At 44.5% G+C, this 25661-nt stretch overlaps 1 protein-coding gene across 2 annotated transcripts in view; it reads right to left on the reverse strand.

Moving 5' to 3' along the window:
- The window catches only part of TTF2 (transcription termination factor 2), a 42353-nt gene that overhangs the window by 6941 nt on the left and 9751 nt on the right, over positions 1–25661 (reverse strand). For both annotated transcript variants that reach the window (XM_047784911.1, XM_047784910.1), the window contains exons 4-18: positions 23307–23373; positions 20874–21875; positions 20450–20564; positions 19522–19704; positions 16292–16419; positions 14818–14899; positions 13096–13215; positions 10296–10446; positions 9313–9418; positions 7122–7303; positions 6248–6401; positions 5896–5987; positions 4431–4513; positions 3373–3506; positions 1699–1869 (exon numbers count right to left, since the gene is read on the reverse strand). In XM_047784911.1, the coding sequence (XP_047640867.1) occupies positions 1699–1869; positions 3373–3506; positions 4431–4513; positions 5896–5987; positions 6248–6401; positions 7122–7303; positions 9313–9418; positions 10296–10446; positions 13096–13215; positions 14818–14899; positions 16292–16419; positions 19522–19704; positions 20450–20564; positions 20874–21875; positions 23307–23373 (2770 nt within the window). The remainder of the gene's footprint in view (positions 1–1698; positions 1870–3372; positions 3507–4430; positions 4514–5895; positions 5988–6247; positions 6402–7121; positions 7304–9312; positions 9419–10295; positions 10447–13095; positions 13216–14817; positions 14900–16291; positions 16420–19521; positions 19705–20449; positions 20565–20873; positions 21876–23306; positions 23374–25661) is intronic.

Raw genomic sequence — 25661 nt, forward strand, 5'->3', positions numbered from 1 at the left:
AGAGCTTGACCCAGTTTGAGGCCAGCTCCAGACGGTGTTGAAGAAAGGACCTGTCCAGACTGAGGGACCCGCCCTAAAGCTTCCCAACAAGCTCGCTGGCTATTTCCCGAAACCCTTCGGGGCACATTCGAGCCTATGTCGGACCAGGTGGTAAGACCACATGCACAGGACTCTGGAGAGCTGCTGGCTCTATTCTTTTCCGATTGCTCATGCGAATACCTTTCAAAAGACTCCAAGGGCCCTACAGTTCCTCTCGAGAACTGGGGAGAAGGAAGACGATCAGGCCAGGAATTGGCAAGAGAAGAGGGCCCTTACTCAGCCATCACGGGGCTGTGTCACTTCAGAACTCCCAGTTAAGAGCTCAGCATCCTCGCCAGTACAAAGCAGCTGAGCCAGACGAACTGAGGTGCGCTTAGCCCTTCCGTGCCAGGCTGATGTGGCATTGGTGGTAACCTGCAGCGCCCCCCCGCGACCAGGCAGCGCTCCTAACTGAACAAACACGCTGATGCCTGGACAGGAAGACAGCCCCACGACTGTACCCTCTGCAGAAGCAAGGACAGAAAAAGCGGGTACGTGAAGTGCCCAGTGTGTCTTGGCACCTCGGGGTTGTAGAAAATGCTGATTGCCACATGAAAAAGCTGGCAATGGGTCCTTTGCAAAAACTTCAGCGGGGAGAGTAGATTCAAGGCCTATGTGCTGGGGTCAAATGTCAGACACATTCTGGATGAGCTGAGGTTTGCGCTACCAAAGAACACACTGCCCTCCCGACCTGAAACCACCTTAAGTGGTTTGAACTCCAAGTAGTGGGCTGACGTGAAGAAGCCTTGTGAATTATGACCCAAATATCAGACACGTTGTTAGGAGCACAGATGAGGAGGAATGCAGTTTCACCCAGGAACACAGTTTTAAAACTAAGGGTGCTGGGGCCTGGAGCCGGACCACATACGGTGCCCTTCGTGTGGTCCTATCAATCCCTACTGATGCAGACCCAGGTAAACATTTTGACAGCTCAGTTAGAAGTAACTCTTAGGTGAATGCCATTCCCTTGGCAGTGACCTCCTTTCTAGGTACAGATTTTTAAAGCCTTTGAAGAGAGGGTGAGGCAGCTTCAGAAAACTGCAGAGAGAAGCCAGCCTCCTAGGGCGCGAAGCACAAGGGACACGTTCCCAGGGGACCAACGGAGGGACAGAGTCACACACCCTCAGCCTTCCAGGGACAGAACCCTTCAGCTTTCAAACACTTCAGGGGAAACAGAACAGAGGGATGAACGAAGACAGAAGGCGAGGAGGAAACAAGAGTTGCAGACGGAAGCCTCTCAGCAAAGCAAAGCAACTGGCGCTCAAACGTTCTACAGCTTCAGGGCTCAAGCCTCTGTCGTTTTCCCCAAACAAACTGCTCACTCTCTGGGGTTCTGTCGCCTGCATCAACCTGACAGGTTCCTTCCTCAGGAAGCCATGCCAGAAATCTGCTCTCACGTCCAGCCACTCTGAAAGCCCACTAGCTAATAAGACTTTAGTTTTATTTTTGAAATGAAATTAGCATTTAAAACTGAAGGGAGAGTTTGACCAGCGAACATCTAACCATTCCAGCTCTGCCATCCGAGGGCTATCCTTGCTTGGACAAACGTGGGGCTTCCAAACATGGCGAAAGGTGTGAGGCATCCAAGTCTTTCTACCAGAATAGAGGTGACCAACGTACCTTGGTGCTTTGCCTCATGCTGTCAAAAAGCTCCACCTTGAAGCAGGTGCCATTAAGGGACGCAGAAGCAGACAACTCTGAGCTATGGAGTTCGGACAAGGTCAAGGCACTGAGCTGCTCTTCCAGGGAAAGGACCAGGCCTTCACTCTTCAGCTCTGTCGGATCCAGGGCCTGGGCAGAGTCAGAACAGGGACAGAGGAGGGTAGTTGAGGCAGCGAGCCATGCAATGTGCCAGTGAAGTGCTGACCATTTAACACAGCACCCAGCAAAATGTCTTGAGATTAACCATCAGTATCTTCTCAGAGAAACCCTGGATTATAAGTACGTCAAACGATGGAACTTTACAGAGACGGGCCAGACAGTGTTTAAGAGCATTCTATTATCCCCAGCTGGAACAGCATAGTTAATTAAGCTATTACTAACTCAAGACAGAACTTACTACCAAAAAAAGATACATTACTATAGCTCCTCCAAAGAATAACATACTTCAATAAAAAATTATTTCAGTAAAAAAAAAAATTTTCGGGAGTTCCCGTCGTGGCGCAGTGGTTAACGAATCCAACTAGGAACAATGAGGTTGCAGGTTCGGTCCCTGCCCTTGCTCAGTGGGTTTAAGATCCGGCGTTGCCGTGAGCTGTGGTGTAGGTTGCAGACGTGGCTCGGATCCCGCGTTGCTGTGGCTCTGGCGTAGGCTGGCGGCTACAGCTCCGATTCGACCCCTAGCCTGGGAACCTCCATATGCCGCGGCAGCGGCCCAAGAAATAGCAAAAAGACAAAAAAAAAAAATAAATAAATAAATAAAAATTTTCAAATACTAAGAGCAGTTTTTTCTGTTCATAAAAATAACATATGCTCATTGTAGAATATTTGGAAAAGTTCCGGAGAAAGGAGAGAGAAAATAAGCATCCTTGATAACCAAGGAGAAAATACATGCTAACTGCCAAGAAAACACAAAGGAATAACATATTCCTGTTAATTGTGAATGTGCCTCTATCTAATGGAAAGGCAACTTTTCCAACTGTATAAATACTGGTGTTTTCATAACTAGATTTCATACTAGTGCCTACATTAGCTTTATGACCTCCTAAAATACCAAAGTATTCATAAATGATTTCCTTTTTAACAAGATGCCATTTTCTGTTCTAAATTACAGCTGCTTTATTTATTTATTTATTTGCCTTTTTTTTTTTTTTTTTTTTTTAGGGCCGCACCCACATCACATGGAGGTTCCCAGGCTAGGGGTCCAATCAGAGCTACAGCTGCCAGCCTACACCAGAGACACAGCAACATGGGATCGAGCCACAGTGGCAACCTACACCACAGCTCACAGCAACACCGGATCCTTAGCCCACTGAGCAAGGCCAGGGATCGAACCCGCAACCTCATGGTTCCTAGTCGGATTCATTTCCACTGTGCCACGACGGGAACTCCAACTAAAGCTTATTTAAAACAAAGCAAATAACAGAAACTTTTCTCAACACCATGGGAATTATCTCCAGATAATATAAAATAAAGTAAAATAAACATCTCTTCCTTACTGCCCCAGCCAAAATAAAAAAAAAACACCCCCAAGTCCCATTTTCCTTCATGCAGCAGACTGGATCTCATTTGCGGGAGACTGGAGGGGACTTGTCCGCAGGCCCTCCAGGATCCCACATGGGGGGCTTTGCTTACCGACTTCAGCAGAGAAAGGTGACAGCAGCACTGGCGAAGTCTCAGCAACTGGGACAGTATGTGGACCGTGCTGGACCCCTGCAGGTCTCCTGCCACAGGGCGTCTGGGCCCATCAGACCCAAACTCCTGGGCCACTTCCAAGATGGAAAACAGACACAGGAAAAAGCACAGGGTTAAAACAGAAATGCAGGGATGCAAATCAGTGTTTATAGGATGGATAAATAACAAGATCCTGCTGTATAGCAAAGGGAACTATATCCAATACCCTGTGATAGACCACAATGGAAAGAATATGAGAAAGAATATATATGTGTGTGTGTGTGTGTGTGTGTGTGTGTAATTGAGTCACTTCTCAGAACAGCAGAAATTAACACAACACTGTAAATCAACTCTACGTCAATAAAATAAATTTCTTAAAAACACAGAGTTCCCATCGTGGTGAAGCGGAAACAAATCTAACTAGGAACCATGAGGTTGTGGGTTCCATCCCTGGCCTCACTCAGTAGGTTAAGAATCCGGCGTTGCTCTGAGCTGTGGTGTAGGTCGCAGATGCAGCTCAGATCCCGTCTTGCTGTGGCTCTGGTGTAGGCTGGAGGCTACAGCTCCGATTAGACCCCTAGCCTGGGAACCTCCATATGCCATGGGTGCAGCCCTAAGAAGCCAAAAAAAACAAACAAACAAATAAATAAATAAATAACACAAACAGATATATGGGGAAAATTTGTGAACTAAATGAGGTGGTTTTAAACTTCTTTGATCTGAGTGAGACTCAATAATACAGTTCCAACTCATGTCTCTACCACTTGAGCCAAATGAAGGACTGGTTTTCTTTAGAGACCAACTTGTATTTTAATAAAGGAGATTTCAAAATAACAAAAAAGAAGTTTCGATCACTAGGTCTGGTGCTTGCAGATCAATATATTTTACTCTGGTTTAAGGTCTGAGCCAAGGTCAAGTCTCTGTTATCAAGAATTCATAAGCCTCCACTTCTGTAAATTTACCACGTCACAACCAACATTTTCACTAGTTGCCTGCATTTATGAGTTTTCATTGCTTACCTTTATTGAATGGATTATCAGGGCTTCTTGCAGATGATCTGTCCCCAGTTTCATGTCTTTTTAGATAAGACTGCAAATCTGACCTGTATCAGGTCAAAAAAGAAAAAAACACATCAAATGGTCGCCAAGCCTAACAGGGTTTACAGTGGTCACTTCTTAACTCTTTTTGCAGGAGGACCGTGAAAAATTATAACAGAGGACTTGCTAAATGAAGGCAGGCTCATAGCAAGCACAGGCCAAAGGCAATAAAAAATAATTACTTTACAAGCCAAATCATTCTTTTTTTTTTTTTTTTGTCTTTTTGCCATTTCTTGGGCCACTCCCGCAGCACATGGAGATTCTCAGGCTAGGGGTCTAATCGGAACTGTAGCTGCCAGCCTACGCCAGAGCCACAGCAATGTGGGATCTGAGCCGCGTCTGCAACCTACACCACAGCTCACGGCAATGCTGGATCCTTAACCCACTGGGCAAGGCCAGGGATCGAACCCGCAACCTCATGGTTCCTAGTTGGATTCGTTAACCACTGAGCCATGACGGGAACTCCCCAAATCATTCTTAAATGATTACTAAACATTAACAAATATGTTCATATGATATTAGTATTGTACTTAATATCAATTTAATATTGAGGAATATGTAACACAATAATGTATTAGTAATTGGTATTGGTTAATAGTTAAATATTCATATTTAATTAATATTAAAATATTCCATATACAAAGAGGAAAGACTTATTCCCATTAGAAGGGAAAAGTATCAAGTAGGAGAGTGTAAATTTGAAATTCAAGGACAAATAAAAGTTTTAGAAGAGTTCCCACCGTGGCCCAGAAGGTTAAGAACCCAACTAGTATTCTTGAGGAGGTGGGTTCTATCCCTGGCTTTGCTCAGTGGGTTAAGGATCCGGCATTGCCCTGAGCTGTAGCGTAGGTCAAAGATGCAGTTCGGATCTCCAGCTGCTGTGGCTCTGGTGTAGGCCGGTAACTGCAATCCAACTCAACCCCTAGCCTGGGAACTTCCATATGCTGCAGATACAGCCCTAAAAAGGAAAAAAAAAAAAAAAAAAAAGCTTTAGAGAAAATGCAAAGAACAGATAATAAGAAGGACTGCTGAGCAGTGTTTTTTGTTTTTTTTTTAAATTTCCAATGAGAGGCTGGATGACAGGTCAAAAGTCAAAGAGATGTACTTTCCTAATAAAGCCCCATGAGGACCAGAAAGCCCTTGTGTACAGCGTGCATATCCTAGGCCTGTGATGCAAGGAAGCCAATGGAGAACAGGTTTAATGTGTATATGAGACAAAGATGAGCTGGGGAAGGGGTAAGGAGATTTTTAATAAAAGGGCACAGATATGCAATTTGTCAATAATGCCATTAAGTGTGGTTTGAGGAAACTTGACCCTTGACCCACTCCTAAGAAAAAATAAGAATACAACAACAAATGTGAGAAGGTGCTACTTCACGGCACACACCTTGATCTTGCAAAAAGAACATTGTAAACAGTCTCTTCATCTTCGGAAAGCTTTAAACGGTGCACCTGAAATTGACGCTGGGGCAGCTCCACCTGGAAGAATAAAAGAAAAAAGCAGCTGGGCTGAAGTTACACGGATTTGCTGACTATTATGGAGTAAATTCCCCAAGGTGACAGTGGACAGCAGCTCCCACCCTCCCCTGAAAACAGGATGGCTGTGACACAAGGGGCAGGCCAGCAACCTGACGACCTCCTCCCGGGGAAAAGGGACCCTCGGAGGCTCTGGAAGCAAAGTGGACAGCTGGTCACCCGCCTTCCCAGCCTCCCCCGGGGACACGCGTTGGTGGGATTACCAAGGGTTTGCCGGTGGAGTCCAGCTGGTCTTTGGTTCTCCGCAGCAAAAGGCTCTTGGTTAAAATATTTAACCGTTCTCCTCCTTTCTTTGAACCATTGTCAACTTGACTCTTCCAGAGACTGAATTCATCAAATGGAGAACAACGGAGAAACCTTTTTGTTGAGGAAGGAGGACGGAAAACAGGAATGAAGCATGGGAGGACGGAGGAGCGGTCCAGAGACAGACATGAGACGAAAAGCAAATCAGATGGCGCCTGTCCTCCGATCATTTTTCAAAGTCAATTTCAGAGCCCAGCTCTGCTAGACAGAGCAAGAGAATCGTAGCCAATAACCGCATTATAAAACCACCTAATAAAAATGTGAATTTTCCCATTTACCACGTCTATATCGTCACAAGAGGACATATAACCAATTGCTAGAATTCATTCCTACAACTTCAAAGGCTAGTAAAGAAATCCTATATCCCTCTTATGAGCTGACCTGAATAAAAGCAAGTATTTTAAAGTTGGCATTTTTTTCTGTTTGCTTCAAATAAATTGTAGTCCTGACCCCAGGCCATATATTTTAAAGCAGAAGCAGCCCAAAAGACTCCCTAGATTGAAGACATATGACTTTTGTTTCCTTTAATGTAATCGGCCCTTTATTTTTCCAGCTCTAGAGGCTGGATGTAATCAAAATCCTATATCAGCCAGTCAATCAACAGATTCTTTTCTCATAAATATTAATTTCTCTGTCCTTTAAAGGTGGCCGGGCTTGCCATCTGCTACACGAGATAATCTGGTACACACCGGAGCCATAACATGAGATATGAAATAATTATGAAGGGCCACTGACGGGGTTCACATTTATGTAACCCCCAAAGAGTTTACTCACTTCAGCAGGGAATACATGTCCAGCAAGTTGTTTTGAATGGGGGTTCCAGTGACAGCCCAACGGGCTTGGGCCTGGAGCTTACACACGGCCATGGACGTCTGCACCCGGGGATTCTTAACAGTGTGAGCTTCGTCCAGGATGACTCGAGCCCAGACGATTCGAAGCAATGGTGAGACAGTACCCTGGACCAGACAAGAGAACGGGAGAATGTGCATGTCTTCAAGCAGAGAAGGGGAGACGATAAGAAGTGCGGAAGACCTACTCCTACCTTCAAGTTCAAGGGCTCAGATGACATACAACTGAAATAAGAACTAAACTTGAGAAACCAAGAGTGGGAACTCTCCTGGTATAGCACGTCCACTGGAGTTCCCCTTGGGGCTAAGCAGGTTAAGAACCTGACATGCTGTCCATGAGAATGCAGGTTTGATCTGTGGCCTTGCTCAGTGGGTTTAGGATCCAGCATTGTTGCAAGCTGTGTTGTCGGTCACAGATGCGGCTTGGAGCGGCATTGCTGCGGCTGTGGCATAGGCCTGCAGCTACAGCTCCAATTCGATCCCTAGCCCAGAAATTTCCTTAAGTCGCAGGAGCAGCTACAAAAGGAAAAAAGAAAAGAAAACAACAACAAAAAAACAAGCCCCTTGAGGGCCCGAGCCTTGAGCATAAGATGCTTAAGGGTACGATGTTTCCTAATTTGAGTTTTCTGTATTCTTTCAACCCACTTTTGAGCAATGGCTAGAGGCCAGGGATACACTAGGTGTCGAGTCTACAAATCCACTCAATCAAAAATAGTTACTATGTTTCCTAAACTTACAAAAATCCACTGAAAATTTACTAAAGTCTACCTTTCCAGGTAAAATACTAAGCCAGACACAAAGGACAGTTCCTCCCCTCAAGGAGCTCACAATTTAGCGGGAGGAGGAAAAAACAAAACAAATATCAAGATAATGACACTCATTTATACACAGCAAGTCCCACTGAATAATTTCATCCAGGACAGTAGGCATCTAGTCAGCTTTGTTCACTGCTGAACCTGGAAGAGCATCTGGCCCATAGGAGATACTCGATACTTGCAGAATTAATGGAGCACCACGACATAAGTAAGCACAATGTCTAGGAAACACATCTAACCCATGAAGGAAGCAAAGCACTCCATTCAGAGGGAGGACAAAGGCACAGCAGCCTGAGAGCGTGGAGGGGAGCGCACCGCCCATGGTACCCATGAGCCCAATGAGCAGTGGGAGGGCTGGGCTGCAGGGGATGATACTCAGGTAGGGCAGGACCGTAAAAAGCCTAATATATCATTCAAAGGAATTAGGGTTTTCGCCTGAGCCCTATCAGGAACCATCAAGGAGTCTGCAAAGTTAATCATCCTCAAAGAGGCAGCGCTGGTCATGAGATGGAGAAGGGTTCTAGAGAGCTCCCCAAGTCTGCGATTATCCCATTGCACAAAGGACAAAAGAATATTCCAAAGAGTAATTCTTGGAACAACCCTGTACTTTCAGGGGAAAAAAGCCCATAATAACTATGCCACAAAGCCTTCAAATCTGTGACTACCCTGGACACAGCAACGAACAGACAGGTTTTTTTCCCCCAGTTATCATTTAGCCTCTGGCCCACTGTAGCCTTATTATTTGCAACCCCTTTTCCTGGGGGAGCGGGTGGAGGAAGGCAGGAATAATGGCTCGATATCAAAATACTGGTCCTAAGACTAAACATAAAACACATTCCGAGGGTACGCCCCCGAGCTTCTCAAAGGAAAACCGCAACAAGGGAGGTTTCCTCTCTTCTGTGAGAATGATCACCACGGCGGCCAGGCAGTGACCACGAGTTCTAAAAAACACAGCCACCGAGTCTCCACCTGGATCACTGAGGCGGTTGTCTAGAGTAAAGAAAGAGACAGGAGTTCCCTGGTGGCTTAGCAGTTAAGGACCCAACATTGTTACCTGTGTGACTCTGGTCACTGCTGTGACATGGGTTCAATCTCTGGCCCCGGGACGTCTGTATGCCACAGGTGCGGGGGAAAAGAAAGACAAAGGACAAAAGGAAGATTTCTGTGTTTCCCCAGGTAGACCAGTTCGGGCATTTATGACCTTCCAGGAGGGTACCTTTGCCATCTCTGATGCTGTGAAAAGACTCCTGTTAAACCATCTGTGGTTCCCACTCTACTTCCCTGGCAGCCCCCACCCCTCACCTGCACGCTGAGCTCTGCGCCCGGGACCTCTCTTTCCTGCTCCTTTGTGGGAATCTCCTTGGCCAGAAGGCTGTAGGTAGTGATTACGATGTCATACGTAGAGAGGCTGCACAGATATAACAGAAACCAAATGGTTAAAAAAAAGAAAGCCCACCAAGACCCAGGACGAGAGGCAGAGTTGATTCCGTCATAAAAATGCCTGCACCTGGAAGACAGACAGCAGAATTCATGCATGTCCGTAATTCACACACACGACTCTGGAGAGGTGAATTTTACATGCCTGACTCCTTTATCTCTTACCCCTGGTCATTTTTACAGTCTACCTGCTGTCCCTAAAACAGCCTCCCTCTTCCGATCCAAGTCAGCAAGGATCGCTTCTGGGATCACGTTAAGCTTGATGTGATGTGGCAAGACCAGAAAGTCAGGTAGGGTTGGGAGTTAATATTTAGTACTGATTTGACATAGGTGATGCTAAAATCCCAAGAAAGTAAGCCACCCTTAAAGCACAGTCCATCTTGGAGTGTCTGTCATGGCTCAATGGAAACAAATCGGACTAGCATCCATGAGGACGCAGGTTTGATCCCTGGCCTCGGCCAATGGGTTAAGGATCCGGCATTGCCATGCGCTGTGGTGTAGGTCACAGATGCAGCTCAGATCTGGCGTTGGTGTGGCTGTGGCATAGGCAATCATGGAATTGCTGTGACACATCCCCTTGCACCTGGCTGACGACTCAGGCATCTCAGGCTAACCCACAGGGCGGCCTGCTGAGCAGAGCGACAGGATAGAGCAACAGAACACCATTCTCTCTCAAGAGGCCTCTCTTAGCACTGGGAAGGCTGTTTGGTGATGAGAATGCCTTTGGTCTTCACAAATACCATCAGCCCTGATGAAATGCAATGTCAGGGACAGCAGGTAAGGTCTCTGTGGCCCTTGACACGAAGATGCCGAGCACCTCCACCTGACTGCAAAATCGCCGCACTTACACTTTCGCATTTTGATCCCGGTTTGGCCCATGATAGAGATAGACTCTTAGTTCGTTGCTTCGCACACGTTTCTGCACCTCATTTTTCCAGTGATGGATCAAGGAAGCGGGACAGATGATGAGTGTTCGATGGGAAGTGAACTCAGAGGAGTCTTGAGAGGGAAAAAAAAAAAAAATCAATACCTAGTTATCCTTATTAAATAGCTTTAACTTCTTAAAGGCATGACCTCTTTCCCAGCGGATGTTTATTTTTAACACGCAATGTTTTTAACAACTGCTGTTCTTATTTATTTATTTTGTCTTTTTTTTAGGGCCACACCCAAGGCATATGGAGGTTCCCAGGCTAGGGGCTGAATCAGAGCTGCAGCTCCCAGCCTATGCCACAGCCGCAGTGATATAGGATCCGGGCTGTATCTGTGACCTACACCACAGCTCACGGCAACACTGGATCCCTAACCCACTGAGTGGGGCCAGGGATCAAACCCGCATCCTCATGGATACTAGTCAAGTTCATTAACCCCTGAGCCATCACGGGAACTTCCTGTTCTTATTTCTACACATCATTTACACCTCGGAGATATCACAGGTTTGGTTCTAGACCCTGGCAATAAAGTGAACATCACAAAAAAGCAAGTCACATGAACTTTCAGTCTTCCCAGTGCATATAAAATTATGTTTACATTATATGATTGTCTATTAGTGTGCAACAGCATTTTTTTCGGCTGCACCTGAAGCATATGGAAGTTCCCAGGCCAGGGATGGAACTTGCACCCCAGCAACGACCTGAGCCTCAGCAGTGACAAAGCCAGACACTTAACCACGAGGCCACCAGGGAACTCCAAGCACGCCATAGCATTACGTCTTAAAAAACGAGGTACATGATAATCGACAAGGACCTACTCTATAGCACAGGGAACCATACTCATTATTTTGTAATAACCTATAAGGGAAAAGAGTCTGGAAAAGATCATATATACATGTCTCTGAATCACTGTGCTAGACACCTGAAACTAACATGACATTGCAAATCAACTATACTTCAATACAAAAATAGAAATAAAAAGGGCACATTCCTCAATGTAAAAATACTCCATTGCTAAAAAATGCAAACCATCACCTGAGCCTTCAGCAAGTCATAATCTTTCCACTGGTGGAGGATGTGAAGTACTGTGAGAATTACCAATGCTATTAAAAAAAAATGGCACCAATAAACTCGCTCAACACAGGGTTATCACCACCCCTCGATATGTTAAAAAAGTCTGTGATGTGCAATAAAGTGAAATGCAATAAAACGAGGTATGCGTGAAGTAGAATAAGAAATGGAAGCGATGTTCTTTTAACTCAAATCCCTTAATTATTTCTTTATTTTCCCCTATAAATGTGTCCGAGAGAGAGGCCGAAGAGAAGAAAGTGAGCTGTAAATGACTTCGGTCTTAAAAAAAAAAAAGAAAAGAAAAGAAAAGAAAAAACACCAATGCACTTTCACAGTGGCCAGAAGGTAAAAGCTAGATCATTTCCTAACTTGTGAGTTGATTCATTGCCGGGGGAGGATTATTACTTTTCTCTGAAAAGCGTAACTTAGTTACAGTCACATTAAAGATTAAGTACAAAACTCTCTGGGACAAGCAATCATCACTTTGGAACTGGTCAGTGATCCTGATGGAGTACTTGTATCGCTGCCCCCCATCGTGTGTGTGTGTGTGTGTGTGTGTGTGTGCGCGAGCGCGCGCACGCACACACACACACACACAAGTCCTGCTACTCCACATGGGGACACAGGAGCCAGCTGCAACAGGGCCACTAAAAGCCCTGAGAGCAGATAGCCACAGATTTTTTTTTTGTCTTTTGTCTTTTTAGGGCCGCACCTGTGGCATATGGAGGTTCCCAGGCTAGGAGTCTAATTGGAGCTGTAGCCACCGGCCTACGCCACAGCCATAAAAACGCCAGATCCGAGCCGTGCATGCAACCTACACCACAGCTCATAGCAACGCCAGAGCCTCAACCCACTGAGCGAGGCCAGGGATTGAACCTGCAACCTCATGGTTCCTAGTCGGATTTGTTTCTGCTACGCCATGGTGGGAACTCCAGATTTTTTTTTAACTTCCTAACCAACTGAGAAACATAACCGTGTACATGGCAAGCGGACCTTTAAGGTATTTATACAGTGATTACATTTTAAAAACAGAGGTTGAAGGAGTTCCCTGGTGGCTCAACGGGTTAAGCATCTGGCATTGTCACTGCTGTGGCTGGGGTCCCTGCTACGGCACAGGTTCGATTCCTGCTCCCAGAACTTCCCCATACTGTGAGTGTGGCCAAAAAATTTTTTCATTTAAAAAAAAAATAAAAACAGATTGAAATAAGAAAAATTGTCTAGACTCTGGAAATGTCTGGGATTTCAAAAACACAGACAACAGTGTCCACTGTCATGGCTAAAATGTGAATTTGTGACAGATCTTTCTTTGAAAAATAATACATTAACCAATTTGTATCTACCCTGTAGGTGTATCCTCAACATTAACAAAAATAATCAATAGGCTTAAAGTAAGTTTCCTAGAGCCTTAGCTTTCTCCATAAAATTGTTTCTAAACACAAGTCAAGCTAGGCTACGCTTACATTAAAGAGGAAAAAAATGATGACTTCTAGGTAGCATATTGACATGATACCACAGGAGAGGAGTCTAACATTTGTTTTCCAACAGATTAATTAAATATGACCAAAGGCATCCTTCATAGTTGAAAACCTCCTCTCCACCAGCTCGCACGGTTTAGGAAACAACAGGTCTGCAAGGCACTTTTCAATACCAGTTTTGGAAAGCCAAGTCAAAGACGTGGTTTTGTCCTTTTCTTTCTTTTTCTCTTGATTCTTCTGGGTCAGGATGAGTGCAATCATTGTCAAGGTTTTCCCTAATCCCATATCATCCGCTGGAAAATAAAAACAAAAACAGGGAGAGGTAATTACTTAGGGCAAAGAATCTGATCAGCTTCAAGAGATGCAACCACGGGCAGACAACAGCCCGTGTCCTCTGCTGTCGGCACCATTCTGGTCACCGTTCTTTGCCTCTAATGAAGACTTTGTTTCTTGCTGTTTCTTTTGAGATCTAGGTCCAAGATATTTACTATGAATTTTGTGATATTTAAAACTTATTATTTTGGTCTTATTCGAGGCTCCATCTTATGCTGTCACTTATCTGCGCATTCACTGATACCCATCGCGGTTGATGCTGCTCTCTAGACATTTTACTTTTTACCCCACAAAGGCAGAAAAGGCCCAGGAGATATAGTCTGCCACCCCCTGTACCACTGCACTTCCAGAGCGAGCGTTAGCTCAAGACACTCTTCCATGCCCCTCACTCACGCATCAAAGAAGCTCACCAATGAGCAGAAGTAAAATGTCACAGCACGGGCTCTGGTGCAAATTCTGGCTCTGCCTTTGTGCAGAGAGAGTTAGCGCAGCAGCTGACCCCTCTCCTTCAAAAGGCCAGCTTACAAGGTGGGCATCTAAGAACTCGGATTTCAGGATGGTTCCCCCTTCTCAGAACAGACCCAAGTGGCTCGCTATGCCTATACTGCTTGTTCCAACAGTATGGTTTATGCTGTATATCTGCCTTCCTTCTAGGAATCTGGAACTTCAGTTCCTGCCAGGCTAAAGCTGCCTGTGTGACCAACCCCCCAGTAAAAGCCTTGGGCATCAACTCTCTAACAAGCTTCCCTGCTTGGCAACATTGTACACATGTTGTCACAACTTCCTGCTGGGAGAGTTAGGTACACACTGTGTGGCTCTACCCAGAAAGGCCTCTGGAAATGGAACCTGGTTTCCCCTGGACTTTGCCCCATGTGCCACTTTCCTTTGCTGATTTTTGATTTCCATCAAAGTAAAATAACTCAATTATTATTCATTTTATTTTACTGTAATAAATTATAGCCACTATATGCTGTGTATTACAGCAAATCATCCAATGTGCAGCTGGTCTTGCGGACACAACACAGCAACTTACTAGCCACGGTGGACATGTGTCATGTTTTCTGGAAGTTGAGCATCTTGGAAAATTTCAGTTTGATGAGTCCCCAGTCTGGAGCCTGGAAAACCTGCTTCTAACCTCCTCTTCGGCTAAGGCACCAGAAACATGACCTGGATCTAGAGACCACTTATATTCATACTAGACTTCAATTCAGATGAAGAGGCTCCCTGTGAAATGCTTTCTGCAGGAAGGGGTGGAGACAGAAGTGTCTGACTTTGGGGCGACAGTACTTTCCTCTACCGCTAGATGGCGCAAAGCAGCCATAAGGGCTCCCACGTGACACTCCATGGGTAACTTGGCTTTGGCCATTGCTCCTAGAAGTTTGCCCTCCATCCTGGCCACACCTCCCAGAGATTCTGTCAAATGGCGAGTTAGAGCATCTACCCATTTCAACTATACTTTAATTTGAAAAAGTTGGGGGAAAAAAATAAATCTACCCACACAGTGTTGAGGGGACGGAACAAAGCAATGCATGTGTTGGCTCTTATCCTAATGTCAGACTCACCCAGAATTCCTCCTGGTGGCTTCTGACTTTCCCGCCACAGCAACCAGGCTAATGCCTGCTTCTGGTGCAGCAGCAAAGGGACCTGACAAAGGTAAAAACCGGAAGTCAAGGATAAATTCCTGATGAGGGGCTATGCTGAAGCCTGGATACAGAGACTCCATATGGTACACTTTTATTTTCTTTAAGTGATCCTCCTGTTATGCTACTTGTCAGATAAGCTGCTGTTTCACCTTGAAGTTCTGAATTCCACCCTCAACCGCATGTCCCGGTTGAGGACATAAATGTCCTGTCATTTATGCCGACTACCCGGCATGGCTACCAAGAGCCGCCTCTCTCACTCTCAAGTGAGAGCCCTGCTTTGTCTGCTTCATCAGCAGTTTCTACTGCTTGTGGTCAAGACCTCTGACTGGTCACCCTACTCTCACCAGCCACTCTGCCGCCTTTTTCTCATTATCTCTTAAATGTGTCTCTCCTCGCTGTGGACAATGCCCCAGCCTACATTGCTAGACATAAATTTCAGTAGCCCTTTAACTGGGGTGCTCTCTTCTAGTCTCTCCTTCCCCCAGTGTATCTTGTGCTCTGTGACCTAAATAACATTCCCAAAACACCCCTGCTCAAAACTCTATAGTGATTCCATAACATCCCTTGAGTTGCTCCAATCTAAGTTCCTTCGCCAAAGCCAGACTCTACAAGGAGGGACTCCTCCCGCTCAGGAATGTCACCTGCTGCTCCCAGCTCAGGCTGAGGTCACCTGATCATCACTTATTCAATACAATCGCTGTATCTTCCCTCTGACCACCACTCCCTCTAACTGGAATATGTGGTTTCTATCCCATCTCTAGGCCTGCAGTTTCTTTACACCACAAATAACTGCGGACCTAGAGTAACTTTTCCTTTATTTTGAATCTCTCTGTACTTTGCCTACAATCCAGAGAATATGACAATGCACATTGTCTGTCTTCAGGTTACTGTCTAATTGTCTTATGTTGTACATGCACTTTCACCCCCAACTAATTCATTAAGAGCAGCAATTCCTAGAGTCCCCTCATGGCTCACTGGGTCGAAGATCTGGTGTTTTACTGTTGTGGCTCGGTTACAGCCATGGCATGGGTTCGGTTCCTGGCCCAGGAACTTCTGCATGCCACAGGTGTGGCAAAACAACAACAACCAAAAAAGAGCAGCAATTCCTTTGTATCCTTGTGGCACCAATCAAGACGTAACAAATGGATCTGTTACTGCTATAAGACAGACATAACTTTACAACCTCAAGGAAAAAAAAAAGTGTCTTTTTTCTTCTCACTGCTAAACAGAAAAAAAAGAAAATACTGCAAGGGAAGCCATTCAAGTGTTATCTGTAGAAAAGCTATGTCAGAATGGCACTCGGGTGGGCACTTTCATAGTGGCTGCCCCTCCTCGTCGTGGGCGCTGGGACACTGTCCTAGGACACTGTGCCCTGGGGGCCTTCCCGGCTCACCTTCAACCCAACTGGATCCTCTGCCACAACTGTCTCATCAGGACGTGACTCGAGTGATCGGTGCAGCTCGTCAATGGCTTCACTTGTCACTTTCCACACTAAGTGAAGCCGATCTTGGCTTGTAGGGCCTGCACAGAAATCAGGGTTACAGGTGTAGCCAGCATTATATCCTGGCCAGAGCTGCAAAAAGGCAATTCCTTATTTGCCGGATAATGGATCTGTGTAGACTAAAAACTCTTGCCACCCGAGTCTCCTAGACACTCACAGCCTCCCTTATCCCCATTCTCTGTTTGTCTATTTTATTTTGTTTTGTTTGTGGAATCACATGAACAAGTGTTCTGATAAAGGACAAAATAATAGAATGCATAATGAAAAAATAAGATAACCCAGAATTTTTTTTTTTTCCCCCAGCTTTGAAGAGGTAGGAGAGAAGAAGGTGATGCCATCAGATTTTTGAGAAGAAAAGATTCCTTGGAGTTCCCGTTGTGGCGCAGTGGTTAACGAATCCGACTAGGAACCATGAGGTTGCGGGTTCGGTCCCTGCCCTTGCTCAGTGGGTTAACGATCCGGCGTTGCCATGAGCTGTGGTGCAGGTCGAAGACGCGGCTCGGATCCCAAGTTGCTGTGGCTCTGGCGTAGACCCGTGGCTACAGCTCCGATTCAACCCCTAGCCTGGGAACCTCCATATGCCATGGGAGCAGCCCAAGAAATAGCAAAAACACACAAACAAAAAAAAAAAAGAAAGAAAGAAAGAAAGAAAAGATTCCTGGGGCCAGATGCAAAGAACAAAAGCCAGCAATAGAAGAGGCCAAGCTAGAGGAAGTCTGCTGAAGTTCAGGCAGCCAGGGAGAGACACCCCCTAATGGGCACGCCCTGAGCTGCCTCCCCTGCACTGGGGATAAATACATCAGTGCTGGAGCTCACTCATTCTACTCACATCACGCCTACTGAGGTTCGTTAATAAATACAGGCACCTTAGCAGGTTCTAAGTGTAGAGATGAAGTATCCAAATAAGCAGTTTCTAGACAAAAATTAACCACTTCCATGTTAAAACGTTTTTAAATGAAGAGCCATTTTAATGGAATTTGTTCCAAAACATATGACATACCTTCTTACCTTAATAATCTACCATAATTTAATTTCTCTAGGTGATTCTATCACCATGGTGATTACTGAAGGATGCTGTCACACGGAGAAGTTCTTCGAACAGTCTGGGGCTCAGCTGTGCTATGCCACAGGACCAAGTGCTTTTTTATACTTGTTATACTAATGGAAGCATAGTTAATTTACAATGTTGTGTTAGTTTTTTTTGTTGTTGTTGTTGTTGTTTTGTTGTTGTTGTTTTTTTTTGTCTTTTTGCCATTTCTAGGGCCGCTCCCACAGCATATGGAGGTTCCCAGGCTAGGGGTCGAATCGGAGCTGTAGCCACCAGCCTACGCCAGAGCCACAGCAACATGGGATCCGAGCTGTGTCTGTGACCTACACCACAGCTTATGGTAACGCCGGATCCTTACCCCACTGAGCAAGGCCAGGGATTGAACCTGCAACCTCATGGTTCTTAGATTTGTTAACCACTGCGCCACGACGGGAACTCTGTTGTTGTGTTAGTTTTAAGTTACACCAAAGTGATTCAGTCATATACACACATACATATAGACATATTCTTAGACATATATGTACATATTCTTTTTCAGATTCTTTTCCCTTATAGGTTATTACAAGATACCAAGCATAGTTCCCTGTGCTAGACAGTAGGCCCTTGTTTTTCATCCATTTTATATACATAAGTAGGTTTCTCTGTGCACTTGAGAGGGGCCTTTGCCTTCACCCTCTCAGTGAAGGTCTCCCTCCCTCACCCTCTTCCTAAACACTGCTCTTCAGTCTTCTCCACTCCCCTGCTTCTGTTTCCTTTCTTCCCTCCTTTTCCCTTTCTACAACGCAAGCATTTCTCAGTTGCGAGAAAACTGGCTTTAGCTTTTCTCATTGCTGCCAGCCCACCTGAGCGCCTGTCTCCTGCTCAGCAAACCAGCCAATCATATTACGTATTTGAGGCATTACCTGGAATCTTTATTCTGCAGTGACTTCTGAATTTATTGTTTTCTGCAGAGATCAGGATGGAAAACAGTATGGAAGTTCCTCAGAAAACTAAATATAGAGCTACCATATAATCCAGCCATCCCACTTCTGAGCATATATTTGGACAAAACTATAATTCGAAAGGATACATACACCCCTATATTCACAGCAGCACTACTCACAAAAGCCAAGACATGGTAACAACCTAAATGTCCTTCCACAGATGAATGGGTATAGAAAATGGCATATGCATACATGCAACGGAATACTACTCAGCCATAAAAAAGAACAAAACAATGCCATTTGCAGTAACTTGGATAGACCTAGAGGTATCATACTAAGTGCAGTGAGTCGGAGAGAGAAAGACAAATACATATATCACTTATATGTGGAATGTAAAATATAATGCAAATGAACCTATCTAAAAAATAGAAACAGACTGCAGGCAAGGGGAACAGACTTGTGGTTGCCAAGGGGGAGAGGGTTGTGAGAGAGATGGAGTGGGAGGCTGGGGTTAGCAGATGTTTTTGTTACAAGTGGAAGGGATAAAATAACAAGGTCCTGCTGTATAGCACAGAGAACTATAGTCACTGTCCTATGATGAACCACAATGGAAAAGAATATTTAAAAAAGGAACATATATATACACACACATATATACATATATATATATATATATATATATAAAACTGAGTCATTTTGCTATATAGCAGAAATTAATACCACATGGTAAATCAACTATACTTCGATTAAATAAAAAAATAAACAAGGCATTACTACTCTCTGTGGGTCTACTGGTCACAGTCACAGACTCCTCTGCTCTGCCGCAGCACACGCAGAAGGAATGCAAATGCATCTGCTGGTCCGCCTCCTTCATCACGATGTGAGTTCATGTTTTCATTCACAAACATTTACTGGATGACTCCCATGTGCCAGCCACCAGGCTGACTGATCAAGGACCGTGAACAAGGTCAGTGAACAGGGCAGACAGTCTCGTCTAAATTACACGGAGGAAAAACCTGGCTGAGCCGCACGTGCTCATACCGGCAACTCAGAATGGCTGCTCCCTTCTCATGGGCAGAAAGACAGCTACGAGGCAGCATTGAACTCGAAGGTGAAGCTTTTCCCACCAGGCCCGGGCCCTTGGTCCTCACCTCCACGGCACTGGCCGGACCCTCCAGCAATCTCCTGGCGGGCAGCCTTCAGTCCCAGAGAAGCCAGAGGCTGCAGATCCTGGCCCTGCAGGGGTCTGGGAGGCACCAAGTGGGGTGGGTCAGAGCTCGTTTTGGTGGAGTTCCACTGTTGTGGTACTTGGGTGTTCCTCTTCTCATTCGCATCTGCTCAGAAAACAAGGGAGAAACACATCAAAGTTCAAACGAATGAAGAATTCTATGTGAGAAGTGAGGTCGAGAGAAGATGGGATTGCCACGAGCTGGGGGAGGCTGTCTAGACACCACAGCGTTTAAACCGTTTTTTTGGCATGCCCATAGCATGCAGAAGTTCCAGGCCAGGAATCAAACCCACGCCACAGCAGCGACCCAAGCCACAGCAATGACAACACCAGGTCCTTAACCCACCGAGCCATCAGAGAGCTCCTTTAAAAAAATTTTTTTTTTTTTTGCTCTTTTTTGTCTTTTAGGGCTGTACCTGCAGCATATGGAAGTTCCTAGGCTGGAGGTCAAAAATTGGAGCTGTAGCTGCCGGCCTATGCCACAGCAAGGACAGATCTGAGCCATGTCTGCAACCTACACCATAGCTCATGGCAATGCCAGATCCTTAACCCACTGAGTGAGGCCAGAGCTGGAACCTGCGTCCTCATGAATACCAGTCAGATTTGTTTCCACTGAGCCATGATGGGAACTCCCTTCAACTGTTTCTTAAACAATAGGGAAAAGACTTGAGTGCATAGAAAATAGGAGGGAATTTTTCTAAATCACAGGTATAACTTAAGAGAAAGCTCAGAAACAGATAACAGAATGGACAGGGGAATGAGTCCACATGCTCTTTATTCAAATGGCTTCTAGAATGTCTCGTGAAGTTGAGGCCAACCCAGGATTCTGGAGCAGAGCTCCTTTTATTTACCTTGCTCTGGGTAGAGGGCGAGGGCCCCGAGGGCTTCCTCCAGCTCCTGAATTTGCTTGAACAACTTCTGACCCTTGTCTGGAAGGGCCTGGAGGTTCACCGATGCCAGAGTGCTCTGAAAAACAGGTGCTATAACATGGGTCGCTCCTCTCACTGTTAGAAATCCTAGTTTCAGATTAAAATAGCCTAAAATGCTAAAACTCTAAACTCATCATCTTTTAACCATATGTGTGAAAACTAGAACTCTTCTCTAAAGCCAGCTGACTTACCAATCCTCAAAGTATAAACCTAGCAAAAAGTAGAAACTCCTCGCCCACCTATAAAACCTTTCTCATGAATATATTTAACTTGTTTGTGGAGTCCCTTATCTGTCGGCAACAAACAATGTTCCAACCTTATAATAAAAACACAGGTCAGGAGTTACCTTCTTTTGTTTCAGTTGTGCTGTGAGGTGCACGCGTTGGACTGCTGGGTCTAAAGGTTCTCCTTTCTTGCAAACACCGGAGGCAGGAGAAATCTTTCTTTGCTCACTTTGGCCAGGGAATTTAAGGTTCTCCTTCTTCTGTGAGTCTGGAGTCAGGTCAAAGAGTAAGGGGCTCCCTGGCTCGGAGGAAACAAAAACAACGTCCTCTTCCTCACTGTCACCACTGCTTGTGTCAACATCTTCTCCCTCTCCCCGGGGATGCCGGGTGGCCGGCGGTGCAGGCTGAGCGGCTGGTTCTTTCAGAGCAGACACATCACGGGTCTCCGACTGTGCGTGAGAATGGCCCTGCAGCAGCCTCTTCTGGAGGGTCTGCGAGCAGCTCGGGTCATCCTCTGTCTTTGTTTCTCCCACCTCCCAGCTCTGGGGGTGCTCCTGGCTGAGGTGGCCTCCTTTCTGGGGCTGGTTTATTGGGTGTTGACTGGGAACAGTTCGAGGCAAAGGCTTAGTTTCCTCTTTCCTCGGAGGTTCTGATTCTTTTCGGATGTAACTGTCACCATTTGCTGTCTCCTGAGACACGGGAGGTTCTCTCAGCTCATCCTTGTGAACCTGTCTGGATTTTATCTCAAACAGCTTTCTTTGGTGCATCCCTTCAAGCTCCTTTGTGTCACACTGAAACTCTGTCTTCTCCCCTCGCTGCTTCTCTTGAACTGCAGATGGTTTTTCCTTTACCACCAGGCCAGATGAGAGATCCTTCTCCATCCAGCACTTAGATTCAGGCTTCTGCACCTTGTCTTGATCCAGGAGTGGATGTCCCTTTTCCTTTTGCTTCTTATGGGCTGTCTTTTCCTCATCTTCACCCTTGATGAACTGCTTCCAGAGGGAAGGTTCTTGATTCTTGTCAAGTACCTTGAATGGGTTTCTCTGCTGGCTGAAAGGATAATGAGGGGGCTCAGATGCATGCTGAGACTTACTGGTTACAGAATATCCTTTGGAATTAGGATCCTAAAGACAAAGAAAGTAATCTTAAAATATAATAATGCAACCTTCACATCTAGAATGCCTTTTTTCAGAGGAAAAGGAAGCACCGTAAAAACAGTCTAATGTTTCTGAATGTTTCTAGGATTACTTCTCCCTCTGGAAAAGACTCTGTGCCAAGTTCACAATGTATTGGTTGCTCTTTTTTTGTTTTGTTTGGTTTTCCTTTTCTTTTTAGGGCTGTACCTGCGGCATATGAAAGTTCCCAGACTAGACGTAGAATTGGAGCTGCAGCTGCTGACCTATGCCACAACCACAGCAACACCAGATCTGAGCTGTATCTGCAACCTATGCCACAGCTTGCGGCAATGCCAGATCCTCTAACCCACTGAGTGAGGCCAGAGAATGAACCTGCATCCTCATGGATACTAGTCAGATTCTGATCCTGCTGAGCCACAATGGGAAGTCCACAAAACACTGGTTTCTTAACAGCGCTTTCGATGCTTGGTTCCTTCTCTGTCCATAATTACTGCTTTTCCAGGCCTCAAGGAAAAGTAGTGACCAAATCATGGCGTTTTAATAATAGCAACGGCCATGATGTATACTTTCCATAAAAAATTATTCTTTCAAGATGAACTTTTCGGAGGTCCCATCGTGGCACAGCGGAAACAAATCCGACTAGGAACCGTGAAGTTGCGGGTTCGATCCCTGGCCTCGCTCATTGGGTTAAGGATCTGGCGTTGCCGAGAGCTGTAGTGTAGGTCTCAGACACGGGTTGGATCCTGCGTTGCTGTGGTGTAGGCTGGTAACTGTAGCTCCATCTGACCCCTAGCCTGGGAACTTCCATATGCCGCGGATGTGGCCCCCCCAAAAAAAAGGAAAAAATTAAAGATAAAAAAACCTAATCAATATCCTATGCTTGCTTTGATTTGGGCTTTAGGAAGGTTTCACGGTGGGAATCTAGAATCTTCAGTTCAAAGCATGCCTCTACCAAACTAAGTTTCAGGACCTCCCTGTCTAGTTCCTCATGTACTGGATATCAGTGGGGTCGCTCCTAGTTCTCACATTCTAGAAGCTTATGACTTACACTGAATTTATACCAACATCAAGGAGGTATCAGTCTATAAAAAAGATATTGAAGTTAGTCAAGTAAATCTAAGTTTTCCCCTAAAATAGGAGAATACTGACTATATTTAAGACCTTGAAAAATATTTAAGTAAAAAAGGGAGGCAAATAATTAACTCTTGACTATAACTGGAATCCTTTGAAATTAAAAGTCCTTTGACATTAAAAGTCCCAACAGGGTCTACCCTGCTTACAGAACTGTCTTTCAGAGACAGTATAATGAAGACCAACCGGTTTATATTGGACTTCAAGGTCCTCTCAGGTGATGCCTGAAATAGATGGATTAAATAGTCTCAACACCATCAGGTTTGAAAAGAGATGAATAATTCCTACCTGCCATGGGATATTTCCACACCACCGCTTCCCCTCTGCCTTACTTCTAGTGCATCGGAACAATAGCCTGATGAAGCGAAAAACACAAATAATCAAGGTTGTGAGAATCCACTAAAGCAAGAGATAAATTTGTTTTTCATCCATAACATCTCCTATAAAGTAAACCAACAAAAACAAACAAGCCAAAACCAAACAAAAACTAACCCAAATCTGGTCAAACTCCTGGTTTCCAATGACCGACCAATTTACAGGAAACACAAACAGAGGAAGCATAAAACTAGACCACACGGATGTAATCTGCAAACTCTCAACAACAGGAAATGCTCTAAGACAAACTACTTGATTCCTTCAACAAGCAAATCAGAGGAGAAAAAAAATTAGGGGAATTACTTAAGAGAATTAATAAACCTATCAATTAACTGCAATTTGTGGACCTTATTTGGATCTTGTGTAAACAAATGAACAAAAACAACCAAGAAATAAACTGCTTATAACATTTAAGAATCTACTGGAAATCCATACTCCAAGTGGTTAAAAAAAAAAGTCCGTATCTTTTAGAGCTACATATTGAAATATTTACAGAAGGAATGACATTATCTAGGATCTTTTTAAAATCTGGCAGGAATTGGGAGTTGGAGTAGGTAGGGTATATATATGAGTTGGTGACCGAAGCTCATGTGCTGTATTATTCCATCCTATCTACTTTTGTATATATATTCTCAATCATCTACTTTTTTTAGACTTACATCCTAGTGCCAGGCAGTCCTTGCTCACACAGCACCCCCTACACTCCAGCTACGCTGAAATGGCTACACTGTTCCATTCCCAAACCAAGCCAGGTACTCTCCATCCAACCAGACTTTGCAGGTGTACTACCCTCCATCCAAAGATGTCCTCCTTATCCCTATTCGCCCACCAGCTCCCCCATCACCAGCTGTCAAAGTCCCACAGGTCCCGCTACACCCAGTTCAAGACATAAATCCTTTGCAAAATTTTCCCACAATTCCCTGCCCCGTTTATTCATTGCACTGCTTCTGTATTTTTGTTGTATTGGGTTGTATTACACTTGTCTGCCCCACTATATTTTCAGCAACTAGAAGGTGATAACTACATACGATCTCTTCATTCCTGACTATGCCTTGACTCTTGTACCAAATAGTTAAGCATTGCTGAATTAAACAGAACCAACTCATTTTTCTCTTACCCTAAATGACTCCTCAAAAACTTTTACTCAGTTAAATAAGAGCTTTCAAAATACATATTTTATTTACTTGTTTAAATAGGAAATATACGCAATCAAAAAGCATAAAATGGCAGTGAAAAACGCCCTCTCCTATCTGTTCAGTTCACATATCTCCCAAGTAACCATTTCCATTAGTTTTATGTTTGCCTTATCAGAGATGTTTTTAATGCATATCAAAACAATATACTTTCTTATTTTTTCTTTTCTACTCAAATGGGTAGCATAGTATACATACTACTAAATACCTTGCTTGATTTATTTTTAACTTAAGAATATGTCTTGGAGATTTTTCCATAAAAACAAATACAGAAAGGATTTCCTTATTTTTTTTTTATGGCTGCACAGTTTTTTACACAGTTGCAGTTTTCCACTATAAGGATGTTCCATTATTTATTTAATCAGACCCCTCTTTTTTTAAAGATTTTTACTTTTTCTAGTATAGTTGATTTACAATGTTCTGTCAATTTCTGCTGTACAGCAAAGTGATCTAGTCACACATATAAATATACACATTCTTTTCTCACATTATTCTCCATCATGTCATGTCACAAGTGACTAGATACAGTTCCTGTGCTATACAACAGGATCTCATTGTTTATCCACTAATCGGACCCCTCTTGATGGAGAGTTTGGTTGTTTCCAATCCTTCCACATTAAAAGCAATTTATCACAATGAATAACCTTCTGTATATGTCGTTTTACATGTGTTTCAATATATCCGAATACAGAAGGGGCAACCCTCTATATCTCATATTGTGTATTAGAGCCCTCTTTATTTTTCTTCATCCATTAGCTTCCAGATTTTATTCATCGAGTCTCCTTTTGCTGCTTTCTAACTCATTAAAGTCAATTTTACCTGATTAATTCCTTCCTTCTGCTTTCTCTCCATCTCATTTCTTGTTTTTGTTCTAATGTCTTAAGTTAGTTCTGGGACACACAATACGAATCCTAACAGTCTGAGTCCTAACTCAAAACAAATCCTGAGCAGGTCTTGGCCCCTCAATACCATTACTTCACTTGGACACAGAAGCAAAGATAACCAGCCCCCAAAAGACAACTTCGATAAAAGTCAAGTTAGAAGGAAAACAAGACCAGCCCCTCTTATACAAGCT

Source organism: Phacochoerus africanus, chromosome 6, assembly GCF_016906955.1.
Source record: "Phacochoerus africanus isolate WHEZ1 chromosome 6, ROS_Pafr_v1, whole genome shotgun sequence".
NCBI lineage: Eukaryota > Metazoa > Chordata > Mammalia > Artiodactyla > Suidae > Phacochoerus > Phacochoerus africanus.